The 21,612-nt window shown below is 45.4% G+C and overlaps 1 protein-coding gene across 1 annotated transcript in view; it reads right to left on the bottom strand.

The window, feature by feature from the left end:
* SLC5A12 (solute carrier family 5 member 12) overlaps positions 1–21,612 on the bottom strand; it is a 130,820-nt gene that overhangs the window by 63,212 nt on the left and 45,996 nt on the right. Inside the window, exons 4-5 of the mRNA XM_073604548.1 lie at positions 7,996–8,063; positions 3,536–3,690 (exon numbers count right to left, since the gene is read on the bottom strand). Coding sequence (XP_073460649.1) covers positions 3,536–3,690; positions 7,996–8,063 — 223 coding nt within the window. The remainder of the gene's footprint in view (positions 1–3,535; positions 3,691–7,995; positions 8,064–21,612) is intronic.

Genomic DNA, 21,612 nt, shown 5'->3' with positions numbered 1-21,612 from the left:
CTGCTGCTCCTAAACTCTGGTAAAAGCCTATGTGTGTATGAACACATAGGCTTTTATTGAGATGAGTTGGCAAAAAAAAATAAATAACATTGAAATTTTTTTAGCCAAAGCCCCTGAACTCAATAAAAGCATATGTGTTCATGCACACATAGGCTTTTACCAGAGTTTAGAGGCAGTCAACGCTCCTCTCCTGAACGCAGAAGAGCTATGTTCAGGAGAGGAGCTTTTGGGCATAAAAAAAGCCAAAAGTGCCTAAACGCACCTAAACGCTAGGCGCATTTAGCACTTTTATAAAATAAAAATACATTTATATTCTGGCTAATGAAATAAATAAACTCCCAAACACCAAATGCTGCTAAACTCTGCTAGACTCACCTAGACTACTTTGAAAAAATGCAGCTTAGGTGAGTTTTTAATGCTTCGTGTACACATAGCCTACTTTGACTGCTGGCAGCGGGAAAATGCAAACGCTGCAAAATCACGCTGTGATTTTACCACGATTTTGCCGTGTTTCGTGGCCCGCGGTCACAACGTTCCTATCCTGAACATGATTCTTCCACGTTCATTAGAGGGAGGTTGAGGGAAGTTGAAACTTCCCTAACCACAGCAGCTTCTAAACGATCCTCAAAGCCTATCTGTACATGGGGTTGATTTACTAAAACTGGAGAGTGCAAAATCTGGTGCAGCTGTGCATGGTAGCCAATCAGCTTCTAACTTCAGCTTGTTTAATTAAGCTGTGACATAAAAATCTGGAAGCTGATTGTTTTCTTTGCAGAGCTGCACCAGATTTTGCACTCTCCAGTTTTAGTAAATCAACCCCAGAGGCTTTTATGGAGTTGAGTTTAGGTACTTTGGCAAAAAAAAAAAAAAAAACGAAAGCTCCTAAACGCAAGTTTAGGAGTTGTAGTGTACATGAAGCCTAATGCCGTGTACACACGGGCGGACTTTTCGACCGAACTCGTCCGGCGGAACGAATCCGTTGGACAATCCGACCATGTGTGGGCTTCATCAGACTTCCGATGGACCTTTTCGGTCGAAAATCAGACGGATTTTAGATTTGAAACATGTTTCAAATCTTTCCGACGGATTTGAGTCCAGTCGAAAAATCCGTTCATCTGTATGCTAGTCCGACAGACGAAAACCGATGTATCCTTAGATGCAGACAAGCAAAGAAAGTGTTTTCACCGCTCAGGCTGACACTGACCCAGGTGTAAGTAGAAGTTTCAGAGCAGAAGAGCTCCAGGTGCTGGCTGAATGCTAGGCAAAGCAGGCTTGAATGGAGGAGAAGATTCGGATGCCGCACACCGGATGTAGTCAAAAAATTTTCACTTTATTGAAAAAATGGGATCATCAAAATAACAAGACTGTCATGCAGAAAGTACAGATAAGCTGACGCGTTTCGCACTCAGGACTGAGTGCTTACTCATAGCTACTCATAGACGAAAACCGATGCTAGGGCAGCTATTGGCTACTGGCTATCAACTTTTTTATTTTAGTCCGGTCATACGTCATCACGTACGACTCAGTTGGACTTTGGTGTGATCGTGTGTAGCCAAGTCCGTTCGTTCGGAAGTCCATCAAAAGTCCGTCGAAAGTACGTCGGAAAGACCGTCATACCTTTGATGCTGAAAGTCCGCCCGTATTTACTCTCCTAAAAATCCAGTGCAGCATGACAGGTGGGGTGAATGGTTGGCAGGCGGCCGGCGGCGGGGGGCGTTGGGGGTGGTGCTGGCAGAGAGAAGAGGAGGAGGACACCACCTCTATGAGCGGTACAGACGGGGGTCTATGAGACCCCCTCTGCCCAATACAGCAAGCGGGGACGGAAGTACATCCCTGCTTGCTGTAGATTGGTCTACAAGTGGGAAGTGACAAGACCGGTGGCTGAGAGTACAGAAGGAATAGCAGCCACCAGTTTTACAAGCAGGAAACCCCAGGGCAGTAACATTTTTTCTGTAAAATCAGCAGGCTATTACAGAGGAACTACAGAGCTGAGAAAAGGATGGATGGCATAGCTGATAAAGATAGGAGATCAGCAACAAGAAAATAGAAAAAAAGTTTTTGCCCGGAGTTCTGCTTTCTGTAAATCTGACACCACAACACACTGCTTAGACAGGCTGCAGTTCAGAATATCACTTTCATCAATATAAATCCTAACAACCCCACTCGCTCTCACCATGCTATCCATACCATCAACTACAGATTTCAACTCAATAGGTGATGTGAACCCATAGCCATGGACCCTATGCTTGGCCAGGCAATGATCTTGTCTTCCTCTGAGGAAATGGGTTCCAGGTCTGCACATGCATTGCCTTTTCTCCATAGGCCCTAATACAGAAGCCCCTCCTCAGTCTTGCATGTGGGTGGCTTCTCTGTTAGAGCCTCTGGAAAAAACTTCAGATTTTCAACTACTTATTATTCAGAAATGATAGCAATTATTTAAAGTAAAAATGATAAAAAGAAAAAACTGTAAGCGCAAATATTAGTGTACATGAAGTAATATGGCAGGCAATATGAGAGCAATAACAGCTCAATAGTCCATACAGCAACAGTTCTTAGGGTGAGGTGGCAGGAGGCAGCTGTCCTCAAAGAAAAGCCAGCTCTGTAATCAGATTGAGGAAGAGGGAGAGACACAGGAAGCGCCAACCTGAGTGTAGTATATTAGATACGATTTATTAGCAAAGTAAGTAATGCACTTACAGGAAATAATATAAAAACAGGCTCATCTGTAAATGGTGGTGTTTGCAGGTGTAGATCGGCATCCAAAAGGAGCGTCCACGGATATGGCAGATGACTGGAGGAGCCTCAGTCCGTCCTGTGGCCACCAGGAAGTCGGTCCAGGCCATCGCGGAGCGCAGGGAGATGACGTCACCAGGAGGCAGAGAGACACCAGGGGAGGAACAACTGAATAAAAGAGGCTACGCGCTCGGAGCATCAGCTCCTTCTAGAAGAGGCTACGCTCTCGGAGCATCAGCTCCTTCTAGAAGAGGCTATGCGTTCAGAGCATCAGCGCCTGTAGAAGGAGCTGATGCTCCGAGCGCGTAGCCTCTTTTATTCAATTGTTCCTCCCCTGGTGTCTCTCTGCTTCCTGGCGACGTCATCTCCCTGCGCTCCGCGGTAGCCCGGACCGACTTCCTGGTGGCCACAGGACGGATTGAGGCTCCTCCGGTCATCTGCTAGATCCGTGGACGCTCGTTTTGGATGCCGATCTACACCTGCAGACACCACCATTTACAGATGAGCCTGTTTTTATGTTATTTCCTGTAAGTGCATCACTTACTTTGCTAATATATCGTATCTAATATACTACACTCAGGTTGGCGCTTCCTGTGTCTCTCCCTCTTCCTCAATTTAGAGGAAAACTGACCTCTGCATTTTATCTCCCCTGAAACACCAAAGTCTTACTTACCACAATATAAATTTAAATATGTTATTGTTACAAAAAAATTGTTAGTTAACATTTATTCTTTTCATATTTATTTTGTTTAGCTTAACTTTTAAATCCATTACAAAATTATTATCCTTGCTTGATATTTACTCAACAATGTCCAAGCGTGATCCATTCGAAGCTATCTTCCATACTTCGCTTGGACCTCCATTTTGTATTGTACCCTCAATAAGAACTGATAAAAATCCAACGACCATCACAACCATCTGAAAGGCATCTGTCCATACAACTGCCTTGAGTCCTCCCTAAGTAAAAAGAATAGCACTGATTACACAATAAAAGATCAATGTAATTCAAGGTTAGAATCCACAGAGGAAAAGGTAGATTATTGGATTACCGTATAGATATAATAATAAATAAACCTGTATATACAGTATATATATAGATATATATCTATATATATATATATATATAGATATATATTTATATATACACACAAAAACTTTCAGATCATATACACATCTAAAAATAATAGGGCCAAGGAAATTAACGATTAATTCCTCGATTAATCATTAATTTTTTTGATTGATCAAAATTCTTTTGATCGGTAGTCACCTCTCCGCCGGCTTTCGGGTCTTCAGGGAGTTCCGTGGGAGATCCGGTGACATCACGGACATCGACGTCACTGGACTCCTCCCCCCTTTCCCAAGTGCCCATGTCTGCTAACGAAGGGAAGGGGGGAGGAGTCCGGTGACGTCGATGTCTGTGACATCACCGGACAGCCTGGACAGTGATGTTAAATATGGATGTGGTTAACTGGGATCATTCAGTGAGCTAAGTGTAAGCAAATTTGATAACCTCCGTTTTTAACATTGTTGTCCTTAGAGGCTGATAAGCTGTGATATTTTTGCCGTGTGGTTCGGCTTCTGCTGTTGCCATGACGGCGGGGCTTGCTTTTGATTGACATGTGACGTCCTAGCCATGCCCCGCTATGTCCGGCTTCGGCCGTTGCCATAACAACGGTGCTTTTTAAATAGACTGTAGGGTGACGCTGTAGCCCCGCTGAGGAAGTTCTGATTGAACGTAACGCGTACGGGGGAGGAGCTACGCATGACGTCACGCGCTGCTGCCCTAAGGAACTAACATGATTGTAATTACTTACGTCGAGGCTACAGTTTGAATTTAAAACGTATTTGTGCGAACTGTGAAGTTAAGTCATGGATTGTGGAAACTAACTAGTGTCAGGTGATTGTATATAGTGTATACCACATTTACCAATGACTAATGCAGAGTTGCAATGCAAGGAGATCAGCTAAAAGTAGATGGATCCGTATGTGCGTTATAATTAATCGAAATTAGTCGATTAATCGATTTTAAAAAATCGATTCATCGAACATGAAAATTTTAATCAGTAACAGCCCTAAAAAATAAACAAAAAAAAAAAAAAAACCACAATAAAAAAGCCTTTGCATAGCCTCCCTGGCGGTTTTCTCGAGTGTGGCTCGGGGTTAAATTTTATCACCATTAGCGGTAACCCCGAGCCACACTCGGGATTACATCTCAGGATCCTGGTGCGGGTATACTTACCTTGTCCCCAGGATCCTGCGATGTCCCCCCGCTGTGTCCACGGGCTCTGTCCTCCTCCGAAGCCTCTCTGTGCCGGGCTCCGTTCGCTGCGAGCGTCGCGACGCACGGGGCGGAGCCTGGCAGCAAATTCAAAGAAGTGAAAATTCTTAACACATACAGTACACTGTAATCTTACAGATTACAGTACTGTATGAAATCATTTCACATCCCTTTTGTCCCCAGTGCTTTGCAGTTTTATATGATATATAGTGTTCTTTCTGCCTGGAAACTGGAGATTGTCCATAGCAACCAAAAAGTGTCCCTTTACGTCAAAAGTGGTTTTAGACCAGCTAGAGAATAGCGATAGTAAATTAGAACACTTGCAGAACTGAGCGATAGTGAATCGTGGGGAAATTTATTTTATTATTAATATATTATTATTTTTTATAATTATTTATATTTATTTATTATATTATAATTTATGATTTTGTGTTTCAAACTTCATCATACCCGGGATATCTACTAGACTCTTGGTGGACAGATTTAAGTGTGTTTTTGCTAAGAATTACAGGCCTACAATTTAAAATGCCAAATTTCTATGCAAAATAATTGTACCGCTTTGAGACGCAAAAATCTGAAATAATCATACCGCCAGGGAGGTTAATGGAAGTCGAGTTAGCTACAATAAAGTGTTTACTTGATAAGAAACATATACACCACTGTGAAATCCCAAGAAATGTCTCCTCATAAAGTAAATATTTAAGGAAAATAATTGCAGCAAACAGCACAAATGCCTGCACCGAAAAATAAATGAAGCAGCTTACCAGATATTATGACCTTGCTGAGTATAAGATATAAAGCCACCCAATATCCATATATCTTTATTTGTTATTCCAATGTTTTCACATATCCCCTATTCTTTTTCACACTACTACTACTACAACTGTCTACTGTATAGACTTATTGGATTATTGTAATAGGTGAAATAATTGTATCTGCAGCCTGGATTCAGGTAAGTCTTTCCTAAAGAGTGGTAAGTGGAAAAAAATAGAGAGATAGAAGATGATTTACAAAAGGCAAATAGGCTGTTCACTTTCCACAGAAATTGCACTTTACCGGGGAAGTTAACCCAGAGCTTAGAGAATGTGGTGAAGTTACATTTTGCAAAGAATACCCAATCAGGAAAATGAAAAGAAGCATGTTTGTGTGTATGTGATTGGATGATGGAAGTCAGTAGAACTTCACCTCATTCAATAAGCTCTGGGGTGCATACCCTTGCAAAGTATTTATTAGTAAATCAACTCCATAGTGTTGTCTCCACCCTTGTACCTGAAAAAACACCAGTGATAAAATTGCGCTTGCTCTAAAGTATGAGCCGCTAACACAGCAAAAAGAATAATTGCTAAATAAACCAATAGAAACCAAAAGTGTAGCGCTAAATGAAAATGAAAATGCACCCTAAATATACAAATTGTAAATTTAAAATGAGTAAATATCCGGTGCTTTAAATAAAGAATAAATGTCCATCAAAAACAAATTAAATGTCCATCAATGGACTAATGGTTAAAGTCCATAGATAATGAGGACCTTAATGGTCACCACCTGTGAAAAACGTGCAGAATGCCGTCACCAGCGTATAACTCTATATAAACTATTTATGAGACAATACACAGCTGGTTACTAATTAGATCTTGTTGGTTGGTAAGTGAAAAGACCAATTCGATACACCACACCACAGTGTCTTCACGAAAACGTGCAATTCCCACAGCCAGTGAAGGTGGAAGCTTACCGGAGGATTTGAACCCAAAGCAGCATATACTGTAAGGGTCAAACCAGCTTGTATTACACACCGGCAATGGGGGGAAGACCTTGGCAACCTGGAGGTGAAGGGATCCCAGGGGACTTCATGGAAGTGTCTTCTCCATATATAACATTAAATATCCCAGCATATGGCCCATAAGAGATAGAAAAGGGGCCACATAGTGTGATTCCGTAAACAAAGTATTGTGGACAATGATGATGAAGTACTGGTGTACCTGGCCACATTGGTACATAGGTACATAGGTTTCTGGACTTTATTTGACAGGATATGTGCAATCCAAATATGTTTACAGAGCATTAGTTGGTGAGGGGAAAATAGGTAGCAGTTGCTTGTTGCATGCATGTGCAGATTAGGTCACCTTTTAAAGAAATTCACCATCCTGGCCATTTGATATTCATAAGGATTTTGAGTAAGACAGCCATCTGCTTCTATGCATGGCTAAGTTTGGCCACATCTTTGTTCTAAAATGACCTAATCAGATAACTAGCCTGTGTACGGATAATGTAAACCTTAAGCAGAGTCAAGTATGGTGTAAATACCTGGATTTGACCTAGTGTTGGCTTCTTGTAATCTACCGTTTAGCTGAGCCCAGACTGAGAGAGGAAGGGGTAGTACTAGAAGCCAATAGGGTATGCTAACAAGTGCTAAAGAGGAACATGCTGACAGAAGAGAGCAGGGTTGGCAAAGGGGTTGAGCTTATTGGTCTTCTTCTACGTCTTCACTGTTCAATCACAGGTTGGGATGGGGAGGTAAGGGCTCTTGTACACTCCAGCTTCTGAACTTAGGTTTTTTTCAAGAGTTTAGAAGCTGCTGCAGTTAGTGGAGGTCCAACCTCCCTCTCCTGAATGTGGAAGAATCTCGTTCAGGATAGGAATATTTTGACCGCCAGTCGCAAAACACAGAAAAATCACGGTAAAAGTGTGGACTGATTTTGCTGTGTTTTGCGTTGTCCCGCGGCCAGCAGTCAACCTAACTAATTTTGTCTAGCAGCCTACTCTGAACGAGGGTGCTACATACACATAAGTCCTGGAAGATTGTGGATGACTTTCAGTATAAATGTGGTGTTAAGTAAATGGAAGAATGGAGAGAGAAAGAGTGACTTGCAAAAAAATGCTTATGGGTGACACCATCACTCCCTGCTTTGCTTACAGAGAAGCTAGTCTGTGTTTCCTTACCTAGCTGTAAAGCCTAACTGCATACAGAAGTAAGGCTGAATACTTACCAATGTGCAGTAAAAGGTGCAGACAATACCAGTGGCAAACACAGATCCCCACAGATCAAATCCAGTCACTGTAAAGAAAAAAAAGAAGATATTTAAACACCTTTATAGAACTGTATAAGACTGGCAATGATATTGTAGAGAGCTCTCACGCATTCCACATGAATGTGTGTTCATCCATCCATATTAAGTTGGCTATACACATTATAGTTTAATTGTACAACCCAGATACAATCTCCTTTAAATTGACCAAAACGATATACTGCAGGTACAAACCTAAACAACCCAATCATGTGGGCCCTTGTACTCCAGAATGGTAGATTTAATTGTAGATATTCTGGGGAATTAACTAAGCTTCCTACACCATTATAATGTTAGGAGTGGCACAGTCCATATTACCCAAGCAGAGAGACCTGTGTCAGGTCTATCTGTGCTACCTGTGCCAGTTTCTATTTCAGAGTGAAAGAGCAACTAGCGCAGGCCAGCACCTCATTACCAGAGGGAATGCGGCAGTCTTCCATATAGAAAACTGTTGCAGATTTCTGCCAGATGTGAACTGCTCGTACCTCTCTTTGTTTGTGCAGTGATTACACTACATGAGCAGTATCTGCAGGGCTAACAACCTTCCTTCTGCTCTGATCCAAGCGGGGACAGCATAGAGATTAGAGCATGCAGCTCCAGCTTTCCATTCTCTGTGCACCCTGCCACAGACACAACAGAGAACTGATCACTCCAAATTAACAAAGGGGCTTAAGCTGCTTTTTGTTAATTAGTAGCTGCATCTGCTCCCTTTTTTATTTCTAAAAGAACAATGCAAGCTTTTGCTTGTACTACTCTTTGTTATGCAATGGGTGCCCCGCATCTCCTGCAGCCATGTCAAGCTGACCGAGGCTCTTACTGAAGGGCCTGTCAGTTCGTGCAGGAGATTTCTCCCCTCACTCTTCTCCTCACTGGAGTTAATGCGAGCGGCGCTCGCAGAGGCAGCTACCTGTTCTGCTCTCCCCCCTGCATCCTCATTGGCAGAGGGAGGAGAGCCAATTACATGAGAGGCTCGAGAAGCTGGAAAGGATTCTGGGACATGTAGTCCCCATCACGAACAGCACTTTTGCCTTCTATGGGGCAAGGACTACAAGGTTCAGCATGCTCTGAGGGAAAGAGTGCTGGGGACTCCATCTTGTCTCTCAAAGGTTGGGCAGACACCACAAGGTAAGTGAAGAGACTGGACCCAGGGGAGAGGTGTTGCCTCCCAGTTCAGTCCATCGTGTTTGTTCTAGGCATCCACGGCCGTTTGGGGATATCCAGCCAGAGAGGGGAACCCAGGGGTATATCCAGGTGCACCTGCATTGACAACATGAGGCATTCCATTGTGAGGTGACCAGTCGGGTTACCAGAAGAACCTGCCCGTTCCAGGACGTTTGTTTGGGCCTTGACCGCAGGATTGGTGAGAGGGCACTTGCCTATTTACAGGAAACAAGAACACTGCACACAGACAGAGTTTCTTCACTTTACCCACACTTGCCAGAACCTGGGTCTTATTGACGCCCTGTTAAACAGTCACAGTGTCTGCCTTGTTATCTGGATACTGCCAGCATACCACAGTTACACTTTGCCAAGCAGGAGTTCTAAGTGCACCAACTGAAGTGGCTAGCTGAAGATTCAAGGCCTCATTCTTCTCCTAAGAGACTGCAGTTACTGGTACCATACGGGCACGCACACACATACTCAGGGCTCTGTATATGTAGTGTATCTGCGGGATAGTTTGACTTGGGAGTTAAGCCACTGAACACTGAATTAGGTACAGTGTTTATAGTTGGGCCTGGGGAGAGAAGAGAGAGGTCTGACATAGGAGAAGGTCCTTCTCCTGCTCTCCTTCTGCCTGGACTCATAGAGCCAATTTGAGTAGAGGTAACCAATCCAGTATGAGTTGCCATATTGTGATTTATTGCTATTAGTGTTCATCTCTGCTCTTGGGCTTATTTGCAGTTGTGGAATCCACTGAAAGCAGCCTGATATAATATATTGTTATATTGCTCTGGATTCTCAGTTATTGCTCTTCAGTTTATTCATTTGAAAATATATGACTATAGGATTCGTCAACTTACGGTCCTTGAACTTATAATAAAAACACAACACTGCGTGACATGGGTTTAAACGGCCACAACAGACCTTTTATTTAACAAATGAATAAACAACAAAACAAAACAATTTTAGGACCAGGAGGCAGTCTTTGAGTGTCCTTAAAGCGGAGGTCCGGCCGTTTTTTTTAAAAAGTCAGCAACTACAAACACTGTAGCTGCTGACTTTTAATAAGGGCACTTACCTGTCCAGCGGGCCCACGATGTCGGCCCCCTGAGGCCAATTTGTCCATCGGATTGGGTGCCGGCGCCGCCATCCTAACTAAGGGAAACAGGTAGTGGAGCCTTGTGGCTTCACTGCCCGTTTCCCACTGCGCATGCGCGAGTCACGCAGCACTTTGTGAATGGCCCTGTTGTTTTCTGGGACACACACATGTCCCAGAAGACAACGGGGTAGCTCGCCGAAGAGGAGGAAGTGAAGGAACAGCGCCACGGAATAGGAAGAGGCAGATTAGGAAGACTGCCTAGCAACAGGCATTTCTGGTAAGTAAAAAATTTTTTTTTATTCAAATTTTTTTTGTAGATTTTTTGGAGAATGTTAATGTAATTTTTTATTTCAGGGTGGACCTCCACTTTAAATCACATTTTTGATTATTACCGACCATGTCCTCAGCCGCGCCCCATCCGACTCGAAGACGTTGTGACTTCCACATTTTGACTTTCCCCCAGGGGACCTAGCTCCTTGGAGAACCACTAACATCCCAACCAGGTGGAAGCTCCATACCCTAGATGGGCCCCCAATTATTCTACAATCTGGTCAATCCTTGACCCCCCCAAAGACCCCCTGACCCGCCACGCGAGCCTAAGTGACACCTTACTCAAGCGAGTCCCTCCACACCTGATGAGCCCTCTGCACCCCATTCTGTAATCCCAAAAAACAGAAATATGTTCCCACGGCATTCAAGTGAACACCATCATCCCTCCAATAGCGAATAGTCAGGTCCTCCAGATCCCGATGCCGAACCACCAAGCCCCCGAGACGAGACAGAAATCGTCCTATCTCCCTGTTGGCTTTAATCCTGGCCTTATTCAAGTGCTTAACAGAGCGAGCATGATGCCAACTGTGTCGGGCCACTATGTCCGACCACACTATGACAATACCGCATCAAGCGCAAAATGTCAAATTTTACATCTCTGATGAGGTCCCTAGCGGCCCGAACCCCCATGTCATCCTCTCCCAGAGAGCACCAGAACATCAGGAAGCCTGTCAATTTTTTTATAATAATGGAAGTCGGGAAGAACCCAGCCCTAATGCCCAGTCATTTACAGACCAATTTTCTCCGCGGAACGCCAAGTTGTCTCCCTTTGGGACGTGCATCCGCCCCCCCCCCCCCGGAAGACATAAGAGTCTCCCAAAATCCACACCAGGCCCTGAGGTAAACCTGTAATAAGAAAAAACAAAGAAAACATAGAGCCAAAGAAAAAACACCAGAAAACAAGTACAGACCAACGAACAACATTACAGCATATGTGGGCGGACATAAATTTTAAAACGGTCAGGCTCCCACCTCCCTATACGTTTCACCACTTGCTGACTCAATCCCCAGCGAGCCGCCTCCATAGCTGCCCCCACTAGGAAGGAATGAGTATTAAACTGGGAAGCTGTCCTGCCAACCTCAACCAAACAGCGCTTGAAAATCGTCACAAACTGAAAACGCGACAGGGATGATCCAGCCATGTGCCACAAAAAAGGCCCCTGCAGTCCCTTCCGGATCTGCACGTAACGCTGTACAGTGAGAACCACACACCATCTATGGAAGCACTTTGAACAACGTCACGGCAACACCCTTGCCCAGCTGATCAATTTTTGATCTGCTGATATTGAGCTGGACACTGTCAGCAGCGACCTGTACATCCGAAAACATCAACCCACCCACACCACGCTTGTTTTTGCTCACTAACTCCCCAATCCGCAGGGCCCCAAAAAAGGCCAAGGCAAAAACCACCGTAAAGAGCTGTACCTCATAAAGGGAGATACAAACCCTGGGTGAGATCCCTACCAGCTCCTGGAGCAGTTCAAATGACACCTGGCACCTGGTATCTGGTACCACACACCCGCGCCAAAACCCTTTCATGGCCTGTCGTACCATGAAGTCTTTTGTAACATCATGCAGGCCCTCTAGCTTGAAAAGGAAAGCTAGAACAGCCAACCTCCAGTTCATGTTGGATACGGAGGCGCCCACTGAGAACTCCGTTCTGATCACATACAACAGCAGGGAAAGTCTGTCCCGCCAAACAGACGAGTACGCCGCCATATACCCTTACTCACTAGTGCACCAGCTAATCCAGCTAGTCTCAACAGATGTGCGGGACAAGGAACCGACCTCTGCTCCGCCGCCGACGCCAGCTTCTGGAACCTGTCCCACTGAAAACGAGACAAGGCATCAGCAATGGAATTCTCTACTCCCGGGACACACATGTACAGCTTTCAGAAAACAATTCAAACTTAAACAACGAAGAACAAGATAATGCAGCAAGCGCACTACTGGTGGAGATGAAGCAGACAGACTGGACAAAACCGCAATCACCACCATGTTATCACAATGAAAGCAAACCCGACGACTTTGAAATCAAGGCCCCCAAATATCTACCGCCACCACGATCGGGAAAAGCTCCAATAGTACCAGGTTACTCAAGAATCCCTCGGCTCGCCATTCCTCCGGCCATGCAGCCGCGCACCACTCCCCCTGACAGTAAGCCCCGATTCCCAAGCTGCCAGCAGCATCGGTGTAAAGGTCAATGTCAAAAGCCGACACCACCGGGGCCATCCACAAGGACCTCCCATTATAAGTGGTCAGAAACTCTTCCCACACCCGCAGATCAGCCTTGTGCTCGCCCGAGAGTCAACTCATGTAGTGATGCGGCAATTGCACCCCAGAAGTAGCGGCACTAAGGCGACGGCAAAAAATGCGCCCCATAGGCATGATGCGGCAGGCGAAATTAAGCTTCCCCAACAAAGATTGCAACTGTTTCAGCTTAATTTTTTTCGCGTGCAGGGCCGCACCAACCATCAACCGCAGGTCCTCCAATTTTGCAATCGGCAAGAAACACTCCATCACCTGCGTGACAATGATGATACCCAGGAATTGAATCTCTGTGGAAGGACCTTCTGTTTTTTCCAGCGCAAGAGGGATCCCGAACCGCCGTGTGACGCCTTCCAACATCTGCAACAAGACCGTGCAAACTGTGGACTTTGGGGGTCCGATACAAGGAAAATCGTGAAGTTAATGCAGAACTGAGCACACTTGCGATTCCTCTGGTACCACCCATTCCACAAAAGTACTAAAAGTCTCAAAATAGGAACAAGAAATGGAGCAGCTCATGGGAAGACAACGGTCAACTAAAATCTGCCCACCCCAAAAACAACCCAGCAACGGTTGGCTCTCCGGATGAACTGGCAACAGATGAAAAGCGGATTTAATATCCGTCTTCGCCAACAATGCCCCCTGGCCATACCATTGAACCCAACTGACTGCCATATCAAAAGAGGTATACGACAGAAGTTAAATCAGGATCAATCACATCATTCACCGAAGCTCCCTTCGGATACGACAAATGATAAATCAGCCTAAATTTGTGGGGTTCTTTTTTAGGGACCACCCCCAAAGGTGACACATGCAACAAAGGTATGGGTGGTTGATGGAAGGGGCCGGCCATCCTGCCCATGTCGACCTCCTTAGCCAATTTCTCAGTCACCACCTGCGGAAACTGAAACGCGGATTTTAAATTCTTGGGCTCAGAAGTCCCAGTCAGAGGTAATGAACAGGGAATCCGAAAGCCATTGGCAAAGCCATTGGCAAGGAAAACCACTGCCGCTCTCCTGGGATACCTACTTAGGTAGGCAGCATCGCGGACAGGTTTACTGGGGTCCTCCCTTTTTGAAGTGGAAGTGGAATCCCCGGATTGGTGCTTCCCTTTTTTTAAAGCACTTGGAATAACTGTGGAGGCCCCCGCAGCCAGAGTACTCATGGTGGAAATGACAGGCCGCGCCGAAACGGCGTGTTCCCTCGTTGAACTGCCAACAGTAGTTTTTTTGGTGTGTGGCCTACTGTCCAGTGACACCTGAACCGCCGTCCCCCCCCGAAAGGGATGTCCCAGAGCCTGCGCTTGAACCTTGAGCTTCATCCAAAGCTCAATATCTTTACGGTCCCAGCGTAGCTGAGGCCTCACGAGTTTCCACTGATGAAACAGCTCGTCACAGCGAAGCCACGCCAATCCCCCATGGACCCTATGGGCTTCCCCAATAACGTCCAAGTAGCAAAAGTGTGGAGAACAGTTCTCAGGTTCTCTTTCACCGATGACACTCGCCAATATAGCAAAGGCCTGAAGCCAATTGGAAAAAGTCTGAGGGATAAGCCGCAAGAGATGCCTCTCCTCCTCCTTCTTGCTCTCGTCCGCCTTCCCCTTGTTTATGATAAACTTCTGTAAGGGCAAGAGGGAGAATATTTCCACATATTCACCCCGCCAAATCTTTTCCCTGATTTCAGGCTTAAGATGAACCCTCAACGGACCCTTGAAGCATACATAGACCTCGCATTGCACCTTATCCGCCAATCGAACCCCATCATCTCCAGACTTCTTGACCTTACACGACTCCGAGCCACTAGCCTTCACTGTCTGGGAGGCAGACTCGACTACCGCCGGGGATAAAGCAACCTTGGTACCCACTGCTGCGTCCTTCCTCCCTGCCCGTCTAGGTACGGCGGAGACATCACGGCCTAAGCCATTAGATGTGGCCACAGCAGGGATCCACGCCACGTTGGCCCCAAAATGGGCCCAGTAGGCCCAGGCGGAGCACAACGATCCAACAAATCATGAAAACCCGCAAAAAATTCTGCCAAGCCCAACGCACCCCCAGTGTCCCTTACCAGCAGACCTACAGTAACCCCGCCATGGGACCCACCCTGATCTCCTGCACCAACCCCGACACCCTGAGACAAAGAGGTAGATAAAGAATGTGACTTACCAGGCTGCCTTCGCACTGGATGTCGAGCAGCCGGATTGATCACAGCGCAGCGCTGGAGAGCTCCGTCTGACAGAAAAGTGTACCCTAGTGTGCTAACCTACCTCAGGGCCTCTAATAAGTAGTAATGTTAGCAAAGTTTACTACCGCTTTAATATCACAGGATCCCAGGAGCCTCTCATGGGGCCCCCCACTGACCCGGTGGCCCTTGGGCAGTGCCCAAGTGCATAGTTGCCAACATTTCAAAAATATTTTCAGGGACACTTTTTTTTACCAGTCGTATATTTAGAGTAGCTGACATCCTCTATGTTCCACTATACATCACAACAGTAATCACAAAATTAAAATAGTACTAATAGTGGGCAGAACAAATATGAGGACTGAGAAGATTTCCTTTAGTTGAACTGACAAAAGTGTGACCATTCTAGAGCTGGTAACATTGAGGATATTCAATATAGTTTTAAAGAACTGTTTTTGTAGGTAAGAGGCATAGGGAAGGAGTATGCATGGTATAAAAGTGGGAAGTATGTGCAGGAGAGGGAGAGGGAGAGGAAGGTGGAGGGTATAACAGTGGGCATTATGTACAGGAGAGGAGTGTGGAGGGTATAACAGTGGGCACTATGTACAGGAGAGGAGCGTGGAGGGTATGGCAGTGGGCACTATGTACAGGAGATAAGTGTGCAGGGTACAACAGTGGGCAGTATGAACAGTAGAGGGGTGTGGAGGGTATGCCAGTGGGCAGTATGTACAGGAAAGGAGTGTGGAGGGGATGACAGTGGGAAGTATGTACAGGAGAGGAGTGTGGAGGGTATGATGGGGACCTTATCTACAGGAAAGGAGTGTGGAAGGTATTATGGGGGCAGAATGTACAGGAAAGGAGTGTGGAGAGAAAGACAGTTGGCAGTATGTACAGGAGAGGAGTGTGGTGGGTATGACAGTTGGCAGTATGTACAGGAGAGGAGTACTGAGGGTATGATGGGGGCAGTATGTACAGGAGAGGAGTGTGGAGGGTATGAAAGTGGGCAGTATGTACAGGAGAGGAGTGTGAAGGGTATGGCAGTGGGTGGTATGTACAGGAGAGGAGTGTGGTGGGTATGACAGTGGGCGGTATGTACAGGAGAGAAGTGTGGAGAGTATGCCAGTGGGCAGTATGTACAGGAGAGGAGTGTGGAGGGTATGATGGGGGCAGTATGTACAGGAGAGGAGTGTGGAAGGTATTATGGGGGCAATATTTACAGAAGAGGAGTGTGGAGAGAAAGATAGTTTGCAGTATGTATAGGAGAGGAGTGTGGAGGGTATGATGGGGGCAGTATGTAAAGGAGAGGAGTGTGGAGGGTATGACAGTGGGCGGTATGTACAGGAGAGGAGTGTGGATGGTATGAGAGTGGGCAGTATGCACAGGAAAGGAGTGTGGAGGGTATGACAGCCGGCACTATGTACAGTAGAGAAGTGTATGACAATGGGCACTATGTACAGGAGAGAAGTATGGAGGGTATGACAGTGAGCAGTATGTACAGGAGAGGAGTATGGAGGGTATGACAAGTGAGCACTATGTATAGGAGAGAAATGTGAAGGGTATGACAGTGAGCAGTATGTACAGGAGAGGAGTGTGGAGGGTATGACAGTGGGCACTATGTACAAGTGAGGAGGATGAAGGAATCTGGGAAGGAAAAATATAAAGGTTTGCTGAAGGATGTTTAGGGACTGCGTAGTGGTTAAGTGGGCCATACATGAATTGAAATTAAGCCAATTAAGCAGAGACCAGCCATAGTTTATCTATGTTTGGGCTAGCTGGTTGTACACAAGTCAATCTATTAATCGACTTGAGTAAAACCAGCCTGTCAGGTTTTTCCCAAAACAATCAGTGCTGCCAGCTATGGTTAGCAACACTGATCATTGTATTCTGTGGTTAGGGAAGGCTCCCCACTGGCAGAACACAATAACACTGCGGGAGTGATTCCCCCATCTACAGGTCAGCAGGTGAAAGGGTGTGTGGGGACAGGCTGGGGAGAGAGAGGTCTGTCAGCAGGGGGGTGTGAGGTGGTCATGGAGGGATATCAGTCAGCGGGTGGGGGGAGTAACTTGGAGTGATATCTTTTGGAGTCGGGTCTGTCATCTGCAGGTTGGGAAATGGTCACCTGTGATATAAGTTGAAAGGTGGTGGCTAAAATGGGAAGTGGCTGGGGAGTGACCTGGTTGGTGGCGAGTGTGAAATGGATGATGTGTTTCAAGTTTCTTTCACATTTGCGGTAATGCTTACTGCCCTCCGAAAAGTGATCTGTGGTGGATTGCTTTTCGACAAGTGGTATAGCAGCAGCTGACAGGCGTTCATGAGGTACTACTGCCACCTCCTTGGTTTTTTTTTTTTGCATTGCTGAATGGTATTTTTACATTGTTGGACTATGCTGCTACTGCAAGCAAATTTGGCTTGCAGTTGCAGAGTGGCCCCATTGAAATCCATAGGCGAGTTTGACAGGCGGTGCTGCCTATCAAACTCTGCAGGCTGAGTTAAAGATGCTGCAGCTAAAAAAATAAAAAAAAGTTGCAGCTGTGAAATAAAGCATCACAGCTACGGCATTCGTACAGCCCTGTCCAAATGTATTTTTAAGATTTGTGTCAAGGACGTGCGGTGAGGTCAATGGCTGATGAAGCACTGACTAGTATCAGAGCCAGATACACACAGGTTACATACGCCGCGATCGTTAGAGCGAGAACAATAATTCTAGCACTAGACTTTTTCTGTAACTCTAAACATGTAACCTGTAAAAAATTTTAAAGCGTTGCCTATGGAGATTTTTAAGTACTGAAGTTTGGCGCCATTCCAAAAGTGTGTGCAATTTTAAAGCGTGACATGTTAAGTATCTGTTTACCCGGCGTAGCAGCATCTTTCATAGTGTACAAAAAAATCATTCTAACTTTAGTGTTTTTTTAATTCATGAAACTTTCTTTCCAAAAAAAACACGTTTGAAAAATTGCTGCCTAAATACTGTGTGACATAAAAAGTTGCAATGACCACCATTTTATTCCCTAGGGTGTCTGCTAAAACATATATATTTAATGTTTGGGGATTCAGAGTAATTTTCTAGCAAAATAAATATGATTTTTACATGTAAGAGAGAAGTGTCAGAATTGGCCTGGGTGGTAAGGGGTTAATTGCTATAAGTAAGTAATAAACAAATAATTATTATATATTGTTTTTAGGTAATTGAGGCACTGTGAGCTTATCCTCTGTCTGCTGCAAACAGAGTGTGCCAGCTTGTATTTAAACTGGCCCCTCTGCGTGTAGCTTCTGACAGGCTGCACAAGGAGCCCCGTATCTCCAGAACCATAGGTCCTAGGAGACCTAAATTTTGACCAGTGGTGGGGTAAGTCTTCGGCTACCTACCTACCAAATTCTTTGAGGGTCACTACGACTCTCGAAGCTCGATTGTTTTTTTTTTTGGTGGATTTTATTTTTTTTGGAGAGTTTTTTTTTTTTTTTTTTTTGGGCAAATGGGCCTATCTTAAGGTAAGAAGCCTGGAGCTGCAGCTTCAATAGCCTCTATGTTAATCCGGCCCTGAAGGTATGACTCCCTCGCATGACTGCTTGCAAGAAAGCCTTATATGCTCTCTCTTGCAGACCTTTGGCTTAGTTTATGTTTGGAGGGAATTTCACCCGACCACCCACGACTTCACTTACTACTCTAACCCCCATGACAGTTTTTGTAGAATTGATCATGTTTTTATGCACGTCCATCATCTCCCCCTGGTGAAGAAAATAACATATTCTTGCCTCCCCCTGGTCTGATCACGGCCCCTTGGTTCTTCTGGTCGCCCTTTCGGGCATGGTTAGACACCCCCCCCACTGGCGCATTAATTAATCCTTTCTCCGTTGTTACAGGGAAACGCGTCGGTTGGAGAGAATCTTGTGACATCACCATGTACCTGCTGGCAGTCTGAAAGCTTGAGACTGTGTCTTTATTGTATTTCTTCACTGTGCTTATGCAAAATTTTGAATAAACTACCACTTTTTATTGCACTATGAAGATCCTTCTTTTTCTGAACCTTTCACATATACTGGAGAAGTACAAGGCAGATTGACTGGAAGGTTGTGAATTTACTAATCATTTAGTTGTCATTGACGGAAGAGAGTGGCTAATACTTGGAGCTGACCGGGTGGAATATCACAGCTGATCACTGTGCATATCAAGCGAGTTTGATCCCTTTAATTTGGGGTCCATCTTGTTTGGTAAGAGGCCATCTGGCTTTAGTTTTTTCTCCGCTGGTATATAAAGCACCTACCAGTTGCCATTGCAGATATCCAGGTGCTGCATCAGACGTTGTATTTGGATATTTCATCATTACTTCACCTAGAGTTTTTTTTGTGTTTGGGACGTTTATTCAACACAATATTTAACATCCATTAATCGATCCACATTGATCGATTCACTTTTATGTGTTTTTGTATGAACATTTAACATTGTATGTGGCTTAGGTTTGCGCAATTTTCTCGTAATTTATTTATGATTAATCCTTGTTAACTACCCAGGCCACGTGCCAACGCATTCAATCTTCCATCCAAATTTATTTTGCAGACAATGTTGGCTCTGTGTCTTCAGCTGTATCCTTGTGGGAGGCCTATAAAGCCACAGTACATGGCCAGATCATTCAGCTGGCCTCTTTGCGGAAGCAGGATGGGTGCCTGTCAGAGCTCCACTCCCTTTTAGCCGATGCCGAAGTGCTATGAAAGGCACACTCCACAATAGCCAACAGGAAGACCTGTGATGCCCTGGCCATTGTGCTGGAAACTTAACTCGGCGGGGAAACCTTATGGGCCAGTTCGGTGATTGCCTGCAAGAAGCCACACCTCCAACCCCAGAACATCACATCCACCTTTGCTGACTTATTATCAAAGCTTTACGCTAAGCCTGACCCATTTCCCCTTGACTGCGCAGAAGCATTCTTCCTTGATCGGAACCATCCCACACTAGCCAATGACGAGCGTGACACCCTTAATGCCAACATCACTAAAGCTAAGGTCCTTTGGGCTATTAAATCTTTAAAGCCTTTCTCGGCCACTGGCCCAGATGGATTCTCTGGCCTTTATTACAAAAAGTTCTCTTCCTATTTAACCAGTTACTTTAATTCCTTGAAACAGGGGTCGCTACCCTCCTGGTACACACTCAGAGTGCACATTTCCATGATCCCTAAAACATCAGAGGATACTCCGCAACCGCAATCCTTCTGCCCTCCTAATTGAGGACCTGAAGATTTTGGGGAAGATCTTAAGTCTTCGCATCAACAAATATTTGCGCCATCTGGTCCATAGAGACCAAATCGGCTTAGTTCCCGGACGACAAGCCGGAGACAATTTTGCAAAGCCGTCCACCTTATACATCATCTACATCCATGGAAAATTCTGGGGTTCCTGCTCTCTTTGGCTCTCTATAAAGCTTTTGACTTCCTGTCATGGAAGTACCTGCGTTTCATACTGTCCCGCTGGGGTTTTGGAGAGGCCAACTTAGCCTGGATTCGGGTTTTGTACTTGACCCCCTCCGCCTTGGTGAAATACACTGAGTTTTTCTCGTCCCCCTTCTCGATCTTCAGGGGCACGAGACAGGGATGCCCTCTGTCCCCAGCCCTTTTTATTCTAGCATTTGAACCCCTGGCAATTACCCTTATATATTACTCACGAATATAAACATAATCTTTTCGCAGATGATGCCCTTCTGACTCTGATCAACCCCCTTAACACCTTGCCAAATCTGCAGCGGATTCTATCACAATTTTCATTGATCTCGGGCCTAAGTGTCAGTTTTGATAAGATGGTTGCCCTTAATGTCACCTTAGAACCGGTCTTGGTTACTTGCCTACAGGCCCACTTTCCCTTCCAATGGGCGTCTTCTTATATTGATTACCTTGGTATTCGGCTGACCCTTTCCTATTCCTCTTTATTTACATCTAATTACTATACCTTGCTTTGCTCCTTATTGGCGCTTATGCAGTCTTGGCAGATCCCACACTTGTCCTTGATTGGCTTGGATTGGCCTTGATTAACTCCGTAAAAATGACCATTTTGCCCAAAAATGTATATTACTTTTGTACCCTTCCCGGGGCGGGTTCCATCACATTTTCTACGCCTGCTCCAGAATACAATTTTGCGGTTCATCTGGGCTAACAAATGTCCTAGGATCTCCAGAGTGACCCTTTTGATGTATAGGCTAAAGGGGAGTCTGGAGGTTCTGAACATTGCTAAATACTATCTAGCCGCCCAGATTGCCCAATTATCTCTGCTTCATGCCTCAGTAGATGTTCCCATGTGGGTGCATTCCCATCACCATGTCATCCCTCCTCTGGCTCCCTCATAATCTTCATCCAGCGTTACTGAGTCCGCTTTTGTATCATAGCCTACAAGTTTGGGATTCCATGCGGTACTCCGCCAGCCTCATGTCCCCTTTTTTACCCCAGCACCCTATCACCAATAATCCTCTCTTCCCCCCAGATCTGGACCACCCTCAGGCATTCTCCTGGTGGGTTGCTAAT

Source organism: Aquarana catesbeiana, linkage group LG11, assembly GCF_042186555.1.
Source record: "Aquarana catesbeiana isolate 2022-GZ linkage group LG11, ASM4218655v1, whole genome shotgun sequence".
Lineage (NCBI taxonomy): Eukaryota > Metazoa > Chordata > Amphibia > Anura > Ranidae > Aquarana > Aquarana catesbeiana.
Note: the sequence above shows the minus strand (reverse complement) of the source record. Positions and strands in the feature narration are given on the sequence as shown.